Raw genomic sequence first — 12,741 nt, forward strand, 5'->3', positions numbered from 1 at the left:
TCTTCCTGAACACCAATATGAATGAAGCCTGCTTGATGCAGGTGGTACCCCACTCTGCCGAAGCAAGAGGTTAAAGATCTCAGTGAACACACCAGACAGTTGATCAGCATTTTAGTACGTGGCCAGTTACCCAGTCCGCTCCAGACGCTTTCCTGGGATTCACCCTCCTGAAGACAGCCCACACTTCAGATCATCGGATCATCTGGGGATGTGGGAGATTGTGATGGTTCCTCCATGTTCTGATAGTCAACGTGAGCAGAGAAAACATTGAGCTCATCTGGAAGTGAAGCTCTGCTGTCTCCTATGTCACTTGATTTAACTTTATAAGAGGTGATGGCATTCAAACCCTGCCTCAGCTGTCGAGGATCCCATCGTTGATTCAAGTTTGGTTTGGAATTTCACATCAGTGTGTTCAGATCTTCTACCTCCTCCTTGATCTTAGCAATGAGAAGAGGGCATATCCTGGGTGATGGGAGGCTTTAATGGTCAATGCCACCTTTTTGAGGCATCGCCTTTAAAAGATGTCCTGGATGCTGGGGAGGCTGGTGTCCATGATGGAGCTGACTGAGTTTACAACTTTCTGCAGCTTATTCCGATCCTGTACAGTGACCCCTCACACCAGACGGTGATGCAACCAGTTAGAAAGCTCTTCACAGTGCATCGGCAGAAAGTTGTGAGTGTCTGTGGTGACATCCCAGCTGTCCTCAAGTTCCTCAGGAAATATAGCCGCTGTCGTGCCGCTGCCACTGTAATTGTATCAAGATGTTGGGCCAGGATAGATCCTCAGAGATGTTGACACCCAGCCACTTGAAACTGCTCCCCCTCAGCAAGCTGTTTACTGTTTACCTGTGCTGCACACTACATGCACTCTGGATTATGTTTTATTAATGTATTTGTGGTAATATTTTGTTTTCTGTGCTGTGAGTGATCTGTGTTTTGTGGGTGCACCGTGGTCTGGAGGAATATTTGTTTCATTTGGTTGTATTGTTTACAGTCAGATGACAAAAAACTTGAACGTATCCTATTTAACTGAAGATAATTTTAACTGTTGTTTAGTCAGTTCACTCTACAATAAATGTGACATTCTGTTACCTTCTCTGATTACTTGCTGAAGCTGAAATTGTCCCAGTTGCAAATGATGCCCAGTGAACCCAGCTCCCTCTGCATCTGCAGCCTCTCCCCATTTCAATAATACACTCCTTCATTTTCCCTGACAAAATGAACAATTCCACATTCTGCCACCTTACACTCCATTTGTCAGATGATTTGCCCATTCTCATCACTTTGGACTCTCCATATGTCCTTATCACAATTTACTTTCCTCCTTACGCTGGTGTCAAATTTAACCACCATATCATTGGCACCTTCATCTCCCAAAGCAAGAACATTACAGAAAATTATGAAAATCTCTGTTCCCAGATCCAAACACAGCGGCATCCACTTTTACATCCAGACAACCAGAAAAGACCCATTTATGCCGACTGTCTTCTTCCTGTTTTACATTCTCCACAATAACCTTTGATATGTCACCATAGTAAATGTTCACTGGAAATCTAAACACAGCAGATCCACCTTTACCCACATCACGTTATCACTGTAAAAAGAGGCCAATAAATAGATCAAACATGATATCCCTCTCACAAAACCATGTTGATCTTTGATGATTCAGGGATGTTTGTTTTAGGTGTCCTGTTATTATGTCTAATGATTAAAATCTCATCTGTGCTCTCAGAACCTGCTAGATCTTTATACCTCACATTCCCTGACCCAGTTCTACAACAGTTTAGTCCAGATGCATTTGAAATTTCTTTGCTTCTCTAACTCTCTTCTCCTGTGAACTCCTGATCTTCATCACTCCACCACTGGTGTGTGTGCTTTGGTTTACCACAAAGACCAAACTCTGAATTTCCCTGCCTGAAACTCTGCATTTATGCTCCTCCTTTCAAACCGAACTCGATGTTCAGTCCAGGGTCACCTGTATCATTATTGTTCCCTGTGACTTGCTGACATATTATTGTGCAATTTGCCTCTGAAGCTTCACAGTACTTTTCGTTATATTAATACCAGGAGCTGAAGGTTTTGCTACTAAATCTTTAACTATAATCTGTGTTGAAATCTTATTTGGGAAGTGGACTTAGCCAGGAAGTTCCTGAATGAGGACAAGAGTAAGGAATAACAATATTTTGAACTTTGTTTTATAAGCTGGAAAGGAGCTTGGGGGTAAAAGCCACAGAGCTGAAAGCTGCTGTTGAATGAAAATGTTGTTGTAAGTATCCAAGTGACAGTCCTACCCCTTCTCAACCTTGTCACAATCAGGATCATAGGGGGAACCTTTCCCTCGGTCCTCAGCTCCAAACGGATTATGTTACATTGAAGTCCAACACAATATGAAACACAAATGAAAGAGTCAGCCCCTCTCAGGGCCCCTTCTATTAAAGACCCCTCTGGAGTCAGTTCAGAAACAATTCCCAAATATTTCCAGGCATTCTGTGTTGCTGCAAAACAACAGCTTATAATTGGAATGAACAGGACAACTTCACCTAAATGTAGAGGACTGGAAGAGTTGTGACAGGGTGTTGGTAACTCAGACGAGATTTAATTTGCTGTTTTTTTTCTTTTTGAAAATATGTCACATTTCACTTGCTTGCAAATTTATATACAGGTGTGTATTAAACAATGAAAGATACCTTCCAGTAATTCCCAGATGTCAATCACATACAGAAGAGCATTGATATAAAATGAAGAAAGCTGCAATCCTATGATCAACACACCAATCACTACAAAGTCCAACGCTGAAAAGCCTGCAATTAAAAATAAATCAAATAAGCAAACATATAACAAAGCGCCAGAGAAATGTCAATGAAAACTTCCAGTGGTTGCAACAACCAAACTCTTACACTGATGTCCCAGTGAAGGGAACGTGCTAATTCCCACCCAGTGTGCCAACCTGTGACCCAGACCTGCACCAGCAGACCCTGTATAGATTAACAAGACACTGAACTGCAATGTCAGGCAAGAATGAATAATTCATGGTGCCCACTCTATTTTCCACGTGGGTCTCCAGCCCAGTCTTTACATGTTACCTGCAGCCAATTTCTGCACTGGCTGCTCCCTCTGGTTCCAATGGCCAGACCTTAAGGAGTTCATTAAGGTCCGTAGGTTCTTTCACCCAACACCCACAACAGCTGATTATGGAGAATCCCACAGATTCACAGAAAGTTGCTGAAATTTCCATTCCAATTCTGACCAGTTTCCGTAACATCTGCTCTTCATAACTTGAGCTCAATGCCAACTATTCACTGGTGGAAATTCCTCACTGGCTGCATTCAATGTGGTTGCAACCTAATTTCCCTCATTTCATGATGTGGTCAACAGTCCATCAGAGAAGAGAAAGCTGTACATGGCATTCATCGAACACTCAGACATGTCAGTCACTGTCTCCAGCTCCATCACTCCAGATGTTTGTGTTGGAATGTCAGATGGTGAACAGTGGAAGGGAACAGGAGTGTTTCTGACAGCTGCTTTGACTCTGCATATCTATTCACTGATGTACATAGATTGAAAAATTCAGACAAGTTCTGTGAATGGGAGCCATAATGACAATCAACTTTAACTCTGCCCACCATCTTGGTGAATCTTTTCTGCACTCTTTCTAGTCTAATCACATTCTGACAGGCTGCAGCACTGTCTGGTGTGGGGGGTGGGGTTGGGGGGTGATCTACTGCACAGGACCGAAAGAAGCTGCAGAGGGTTGTAAATTTAGTCGGCTTCATCTTGGGTACAAACTTACAAAGTACCCAAGACATCTTCAAGGAACAGTGTCTCATAAAGCGTCCATTATTAAGGACCTCCAGGACCCAGGGCATGCCCTTTTCACACTGTTACCATCAGGTAGGAAGTACAGAAGCCTGAAGGTACACACTCAGTGATTCAGGAACAGCTTCTTCCCCTCTGCCATCCGATTCCTAAATAGACATTGAGCCCTTGGACACTACCTCACTTTTTTAACATATAATATTTCAGTTTTTCTTTTTTTACACAATTTTTAATCTATTCGATATACATATGCTGTAATTGATTTAGTTAGTTATTATTATTATTTTCTTCTATATTATGTATTGCATTGAACTGCCACTAAGTTAATAAATTTCAGGACACATGCCGGTGCTAATAAACCTAATTCTGATTATGTAATATTAATTTTATGATTATATTTACTTATGTAATATTTATTTTTGTCTACAAGATTGGAACAGAACACTCCAGGTGTGGCCTGAATAAAGATTGTACAGTTGTAACGTGACGTTCCAACCTTGTACTCGATGCCCTACTGATGAAGGCAAGCACACCACGCACCTTCTTTACAATCCTGTCTGTCTGTGTCACCACTTCCAGGGAACTATGTACTTGTCCTAAGTTAATTACCATCTGCCATTCCTATGCCCACTTACATAGATGATCTTGGTCTTGTTGTAAACTTAGACAACTTTCTTCACTGTCCACTATCACACCAATTTTGCTGTTGTCCATGGATTTACTGATGTCACCTACATTTTTGTCCAAATCGTTAATGTCAATGACAAACAACAGGGGACCGAGCACCAATCACTGCAGTACACTATTTGTCATCCATTGCCACCTCTGCCTCTGACAACCAAGCTAAATCTGCTTCAATGATGCTGGTTGGGAGAATTATTTTCTTGGACACTGGTGAGAACTTTGTTGCTCTTTAGGAAATAGCACCAGGTGATCCGTTACATTCTCCCAGGGAACATAAATGGTTCCTTGGTTTCATGTCTCATCCAAAGGCAGAGGTGTACTAGAGTGTTAAATTATCAGAGATTACACAGACTAGGACTGCATTCCCTGCAGTTTACTCAGGTGTAATTGGAGTTTTCAAGATATTAATGGTAGATGGAAGCTATTTCCACATGTTGGGACTGAGAAACGTTACCACAGAAATTCCCTTACAAAGCACCATTTTGATTCAGTGTTTTACAGTTGGGATTTACTTTTTCCAGAGTGGAAATGCCCTCCACAGAAATTCAATAGTGTGCTGTGTACAGTGGTCATCCTCACACCCTAATGGGGTTTCCACATCCGGAACACTGGTGATGTCATTTCCTGTGCAACATCCTCCTGTCGGGAAACTGCAGTGTCATTAGACTGGAACTTGGAGATGCTCCTGACTACCTGCCATGGTCTCCTCTCAGTGAGTAAATGTAGCCTCAGTAACACCGTCTGAAGTCCCCATCACTTGTTTAAATGGCCAAGACCAGACTTCTGAAAATGCAACACTTCCCTCGCACTGGTTTGGGGGATGTGGGTCCTGTAGTTACTCCCCTCAGCTTGTCCTGAGAGGCTGATATTGAGCATCCCACTGGAATCTCTCATGATGGGAACTGGGTAGAGACTCCAGGAAACTAACCCAGAGACAATAAACTACTGGTCTCTGTGTGCTGACACTATGATATCATTGTATAAATACAATGAAGCCTTGATCACATCCGGCACATAAGCAGCCCCTCAGGATTAGATTGACCTGTTTCCACTTCAGTACCACGGGTTCGAAAGTGAATATTATTTTGTTCTCCTTTACATTTGTGTACAAGGAAAGATTCAGCATAATGTTAGTTGGATAGCTTTCCCTGGAGCATAGGAGAATGAGCAGTAACCTTAAAGAGGTTTATAAAATATTGATGGGCATAGCGACAGGTTTTCAGTCCTTTTCTCAGGTTAAGGGAGTCTAAAACAAGAGGGTTTGGGTTCAAAGGGTTAAGGGAGAGATTTAAAGGGGGTCCTAAGGGGCTAGTTTCTAAAATACAAGATAGTAGGCATGTAGAATGAGCTCAGAGGAGCAACAATTACAACATTTAAATGTTTGCTTATTATTATAATTATTATTGTTACTACAATATTATTATTTAGCTGCATCAGATCAAGAATAATTACTTTCTTCTCTTTAACATTGGTGAACAAGGAAATTACATTAAACAATTGTGAATCATAAGAGTATTAGTCACGTACCTTCAACCACAAACCAATAAATTAACACACTGTACGCAGCTGTAAGTGACAAAGTATTACAGATCCACAGGATTAGAAAATAAAATCTGTATGCCAGACGTCCTGTGGAAATAAAAAAAAAGCATATGAAAGCCATTAACAATTTATGCAGGCTGATTATGACACTAGAGGCCATTCTGGACATCAATCAATGCTAGCTCCCCAGGGATCAATCACAATCCCACCCTTGACCCCACTTTAACTGTTACTCTCTCACCCCAGTTGTTACCAATGGCAAACCCTCCATCTCATCTCCCCAAATGTAAAAGACGTAACAGTAAATGTCCTTGGTGAGAACGGTTTTAAACCATCAGATCCAGCTGCACCTGATTCAGCATCATCGGTCTTTCTCCATGTCACTAAATTATCTGTTCAAAGATTAACCTGAAGTACAAGAAAATCCGTCATTTGTTCTTGTCTCTGTAATTTTGCTTCCAACAACATGTTAGATGCCCATCGATGGGTGTGACTGAGACTGTCCACCTGTCTCTGTGGTTCCCTCCCATCCCTTTGCCCTCTGGATCAATGTTCCCAAATGCTCTGTTCCCCTGCCCCCACCTTGGTTACTCAGATCACATCTCTGTTATGCTAATCCCAGTATACAGACCGCTCGTCAGGCGCTCCAGACCAGTTCAGAAGCAGGTGAAAACCTGGCCAGCAGGAGCCATCTCTGCTCTTCAAGACTGCTTTGAGCACACTGAATGGCACATATTTAGGGAGGCTGCAACTGATGGTGACTCTACCAACTTAGAGGGGTACACAGCATCAGTGACCAGCTACATCAGCAAGTGCATTGATGATGTTACTCTGTCCAAGACCATCACTATACATGCCAACCAGAAGCCATGGATGACCGCAGAGGTGCGTGCGCTGTTGAGGACCCGTGACTCCACCTTCAGAGCAGGCAACAAGGCAGCCCTAACAACAGCGAGGGCCAAACTGTCCCGAGCCATCAGAGGGGCAAAGCTTGCACATGCCCAGCGAATCCACAGCCACTTCCAGGACAGCGACGACATGCAGCGCATGTGGAAGGGCATTCAGGACATCACCAACTACAGGACAACATCATCTGACTGTGCTGGTGATGCCTCCCTCCCAGATGCGCTGAACAACTTCTACGCTCGTTTTGAGGCGGAAAATGATGCGGGGGTGAGGAAGTCCACCCCTCCTCCAAATGACCAGGTGCTGTGTCTCACCGTGGCCGATGTAAGAAGAACCCTGTGCAGGGTCAACCCACAGAATGTTGCTGGACCAGACAATATTCCTGGTAGAGTGCTTACAGGATGTGCAGACCAGCTAGCAGATGTCCTCACTGACATCTTCAACATCTCCCTGAGCAACACTACCATTCCAACGTGCTTCAAGGCCACCACCATCGTCCTCGTGCCGAAGATGTCTTCAGTGTCCTGTCTCAATGACTACAATCCCATTGCACTCACATCCGTCATCTTGAAGTGTTTCAAGAGGCTTGTCATGAGGCACATCAAGAACCTGCTGTCCCCCTCACTGGACCCCCTGCAGTTTGCATACCATCCCAACTGCTCAATAGACAATGCCATTTCCATCACCCTCCACCTGGCCAAAACAAGACATGTACATTTGAATGCTGTTCATAGACTTCAGTTCAGCATTCCACACAATCATCCCTCCGAAACTGATTGGAAAGCTGAGCCTACTGGGCCTGAACACCTCCCTCTGCAACTGCATCCTAGACTTCCTGACTGGGAGACCTCAGTCAGTCCGGATCGGGAGCAACATCTCCAACACCATCACACTGAGCACGGGGCCCCCCAGGGCTGTGTGCTCAGTCCACTGCTGTTCACTCTGCTGACCCATGACTATGCTGCAACACACATCTTGAACCACATCATTAAGTTCGCTGATGACACGACTGTGGTTGGTCTCATCAGCAAGAACGATGAGTCAGCTTACAGAGAAGAGGGTCAGTGGCTAACGGACTGGTGCAGAGCCAGCAACCTGTCTCTGAATGTGAACAAAACAAAAGAGATGGTTGTAGACTTCAGGAGAGCACAGAGTGACCACTCTCCACTGAACATCAATGGCTCCTCCATTAAGATCGTTAAGAGCACCAAATTTCTTGGTGTTCACCTGGCGGAGAATCTCACCTTGTCCCTCAACACCAGCTCCATAGCAAAGAAAGCCCAGCAGCGTCTCTACTTACTGTGAAGGCTGAGGAAAGTCTATCTCTCACTCCCATCCTCATCAGAAGAGGGGTTGTATTGAGAGCATCCTGTGCAGCCTCATCACTGCCTGTTTCGGAAATTGCACCATCTCGGATCGCAAGACCCTGCAGCAGATAGTGAGGTCAGCTGAGAAGATCATCGAGGTTTCTCCTCCTGCCATGATGGACATTTACACTACACGCTGCATCCACAAGGTAAACAACATTATGATGGACCCCAAGCACCCCTTATACAAACTCTTCTCCCTCCTGCCATCTGGGAAATGTCACCGAAGCATTCGGGCTCTCACGACCAGACTATGTAACAGTTTCTTTCCCCAAGCTATCAGACTCCTCAAAACCCAGAGACTGGACCGACACCAACTTATTGCCCTCTGCTGTGCCTATTGTCTTGACTATTATCTATTGTAATGCCTGCACTGTTTGTGCACTTTTTGCAGTCCTGGGTAGGTCTGTAGTCTAGTGTAGTTTTTTTTTCTCTGTGTTGTTTTCACGTAGTTCATTGTAGTTTTTGTACTGTTTCATGTAGCATTATGGTCCTGAAAAATGTTGTCTCATTTTTACTGTTTACTGTACCAGCAGTTATGGTCAAAATGAGAATAAAAAGTGATGACTTGACTTGACTTGAAATTGCATCTCTCTCTCTCTCACTGGATTCTATCCAATCTCAGTTCTAATTACAGTTTATCTATTCACTGCCAACTTCTCTTCCTGGGCAAATGTTAACTCACATTTTTAATGGTTCCTTCTTCTCAGATATTGATCCTCCTACTTTGAAATCTGCTATCGTCACCTCTCTGTATTTAAATAAAAGCAAAATCCTGCAATTCAGCCATGGCAACATCACTGTCTGGTCATTCAAATCCATCCGGTTTTCCTATCAGGTTTTCCATCCTGGTGACTGGAGCTGAACACAATGTGTCCAAAACAATATAGTGACTGGAAAACCCCATGTGTTGAGAATCTGAAATACACTCAGTGGCCACTTTATTAGGTACACCTGTACACCTGCTCGTTAATGTGAGTATCTAATCAGCCAATCATGTGGCAGCAACTCAATGCATAACAACATTCAAATACTGTAATGAGCTACAACTGTTATTCATATCAAACACTAGAATGGGGAAGAAATGTGATCTAAGTAACTTTGACTGTGGAATGATTGTTGGTGTCAGATGTGGTGGTTTGAATGTCTCAGAAACTGCGGATCTACTGAGATTGTCATGAAGAACTGTCTCTAGAGTTCACAAAGAAAGTTCCAAAAAGCAAAAAAAAACAGTGAGTGACAGTTCTGTGGCTGAAAGTGTTTTGTTAATCAGATATTTCAGAGGAGAATGGCCAGACTGTATCAAGCTGACAGGAAGGTGACAGTAATTCAAATAACCACGTGTTACAATAGTGGTGTGCAGCAGAACATCTTTGACAGACAACATATCGAACCTTGAAGTGGATGGGCTACAGCAGCAGAAGACCATGAACACACTCAGTGGCCACTTTATTAATTACAGGAGGTAGCTGATAAAGGTGTCACTGAGTGTATCATAGAAAATTCTGGAGGTACACTGCAATAGAAACAGCATTTGTGCAGAGATTTGACAGAGAAGCGTGAGAGAAATCCTGAGAAATACAAGAGAAAGTAAAACAACGGAGTATGATCCACTGCAGTTGCTGGAAATTTGGAATAAAAAAAGAATTCTAGATTTGCATTTCTGCATCTGTGGAGAGGGGAAAACAGAGATATGGTTACACACTCTGATCTTGTATCAGAAGAGGTCAGTTCTAACATGAACTGGAATGGCTGGTTATCTGAAATTGGTGAATTCATTATTGCAGCTCCTGGGACTCAATGTGGAATAAGGGATGCTGCTCCTCAATGGGCTTTGCTGGAACTGGGGAAGAGGTTAAAGATGGGAAATCAGAGAGAAAACTAAAGTGATCGGCAACTGGAAGCTCACTGTTACCCTCGGTGTTCTGCAAAGTGGTCATACAACCACCTGTAATGGTTTGACCAATGTGCAGGAAACTGATGTGAGGATACAGAATTGGAAGTACAAGTCACTCACTGCTCTAGCTGGAGGTGTGCTCATGGGGAAGGGGAAGAGGTAATAAAGCAGGTGTTGCATCTTCTTTGGTTCTGGGAGACAGAGGTGTCCCATGTGGAAAACTGCATCGGATAGAGAAGTTCTTTCAAATAAACTTCTGCAAACACCGAAGAGAAATTGCCACCAAGTCTGAAAGAAAGAGTCAAATGTACTGTACACTCACTAGAAGGTCTGACAGACAACAGTTCAAACCCCCTGACACTAGACGTGGAGTAGACCTCCTTCACAACTCTGCCCTCTATGTGATTGAGGCCCCTGTTCCCAAAGGCACAGCCACCATCAGGATGAAAGGGCATCTTTCCCTCAGTCCCACCTCTAAACAGACTTGGTGACACAGTGAGATGAGACAACACAATGCAGCAAACATGAGTGAATGAAGACGGCTCCTCTCATGGCCACTTCTCCCAAATGTCTTCCTCAGTTCGATCAGAGGTGACTCCAGGACTGTTTCAAGCATTCCGTGTCACTGCAAAGCACCTCAAAACTGGGAAAAATGGGCAATTGTACCCCACAGGTCACAGAGACAGAGGGGTAATGGGAGGATGGGTCAGTGGTGATTTGATTTCCCACATTTTCCCGTGTTTATGTTAAAGTTCATTCAGCTTTACTGGGTGGTGTCTGAAGGTTCACGCAAGAGGAAATTAATCAATGACAGATACCTCCGAGGGTTTCCCACCTCCACTGGTCCAGCAACACGGCTGAATGAAGAGATGGTGCAGAAATCACCTGTCCTGCAGTCAATACAGCAATCATTATAATGTTGTTGAAGGAAAACCCTGAAATTAAAATTAAATTCAAATCATTAAACATCTAACAGGCAGTGGATGACAAATGATGCAACAACCGTAATATTACATAATTTCCTGTCGAGAAGGGAATGTTCCAACCCCGGTCTAATCTCACCAATCTGTGACCCAGGTCGACACCAACTGACTCTACTCTGAGAATCATTAATCACAATGCATCGTTATACCCGTCAAGAATGGATTGTTCAGATTCATTTATTTATCAGATGTACATCACAACATACAATGAAATGTATTGTTTGCATTAACAACCAACACAAGCTGAGGATGTGCTGAGGGCAGGGCAGCCTGCAAGTGTCACCACACACTCTGGTGCTACTTTCCACCAGATGTCAGGGGCTGCTACACAAATGCACATGTGGGCAGTTTGTTCTCATTGATCGGTGAAGTGCATTATCTGCCGATTGATCCATCCCAAGAGTAGGAAAATTGGGAAGAGCATACAAACTCAAGGAACCAATTCTAAAAGGGTTACACCAACAAGAGATTTGCAGAAAGTGTTAAGAAAGTAGTTTAACAAAGATAGGATCTTTGCCTTCATGAATAGAGGCATAAGGTGGAAGAAAATCATAGTGAAAATTTCTAATATTCAAAGATTCTAAAACCAGTCATGAGTGTGAATGAAGGTGACTGGGAGAAGAGTAAATACTATCCTGGGGATTTTCTTTTTTTTTGCACAGTAGTGGACAGGATCTAGAATTCATTTTCAAGAAAAGTGAAGGGATATTCAACTGTAATTTCATATGAGGGATGGATAATTATGTGAAAGAAAGAATTTACAGAACTGTGGGGAGAGGACAGAGCAATAGGATGCAGTTGTTTGCTCAATGGTAGAACCACTCCATTCTTAAAGGGCCAAATGGCTTTCTTCTCTGCGATAACTGTTCTGGGACTCCATGAACCCAATTAATTCAGCTTTTGCCTCTCTCTGCTATAACACTGATTTGCATCGATTGCATTCAATAGCCCACCAATATGGTCTAAATGTTAACTGCAAAATGTCATTCAGAAATGAAGCTCACCTCGCAACATTAAGGTGTAGTTTGTCTGGATGGAGCTGACAGGATTGGTTGTGATGCAGGTGTACACTCCACAGTCTTCAGATGAAGCGCTTGGGATAACAAGTGTTCTGTTTTCATCTGTTAGTTGGTGATGCTGGGAGGTTTCCCCTCCATTCTTTTGCCACTGATACACATTCAAATCTCCAAAGACATCACAGGTGAGCTCAACCGTGAAACCCAGTGATTCGATGTTGGTCAATATGGAACCTTCTGACAGCTCATCTAAAGGAGAGAATATGAAACCATGATATTCCGATCTTGATGTAGAATGCAATCTTACCATGTGACATTGCACCAGATATGCACAGAGATACTAAAGTACAGTCGGTTCTGCAAACCAAATACATAGACAACAATGGAAATAAAAGCCACTTAAACCTCAACACTGCTCTGTCATTGCACAAGATCACAGCTAACCTGATGGTAGATGTTCCCATCTCCCACGATAACAGTTCACCTCTCTGCTTATCCAGGATCTATCTACCTCTGCCTCAAAAATATTC

General features: G+C 43.3%; 2 protein-coding genes across 2 annotated transcripts in view; both read right to left on the bottom strand.

Annotated features, from left to right (window-relative positions):
- The window catches only part of LOC140717301 (uncharacterized), a 66,776-nt gene extending 63,963 nt beyond the window's left edge, over positions 1-2,813 (bottom strand). Inside the window, exon 1 of the mRNA XM_073030755.1 lies at positions 2,688-2,813. The gene's annotated coding sequence lies outside the window, so the exon portion shown is untranslated. The remainder of the gene's footprint in view (positions 1-2,687) is intronic.
- A 3,206-nt stretch (positions 2,814-6,019) lies between these two features.
- The window catches only part of LOC140721234 (HEPACAM family member 2-like), a 32,688-nt gene continuing 25,966 nt past the window's right edge, over positions 6,020-12,741 (bottom strand). The window contains exons 3-5 of the mRNA XM_073036090.1: positions 12,200-12,460; positions 11,031-11,147; positions 6,020-6,129 (exon numbers count right to left, since the gene is read on the bottom strand). Coding sequence (XP_072892191.1) covers positions 6,020-6,129; positions 11,031-11,147; positions 12,200-12,460 — 488 coding nt within the window. The remainder of the gene's footprint in view (positions 6,130-11,030; positions 11,148-12,199; positions 12,461-12,741) is intronic.

The sequence above is a fragment of the Hemitrygon akajei genome, chromosome 2 (assembly GCF_048418815.1).
Source record: "Hemitrygon akajei chromosome 2, sHemAka1.3, whole genome shotgun sequence".
In the NCBI taxonomy this organism is placed as follows: Eukaryota; Metazoa; Chordata; class Chondrichthyes; order Myliobatiformes; family Dasyatidae; genus Hemitrygon; species Hemitrygon akajei.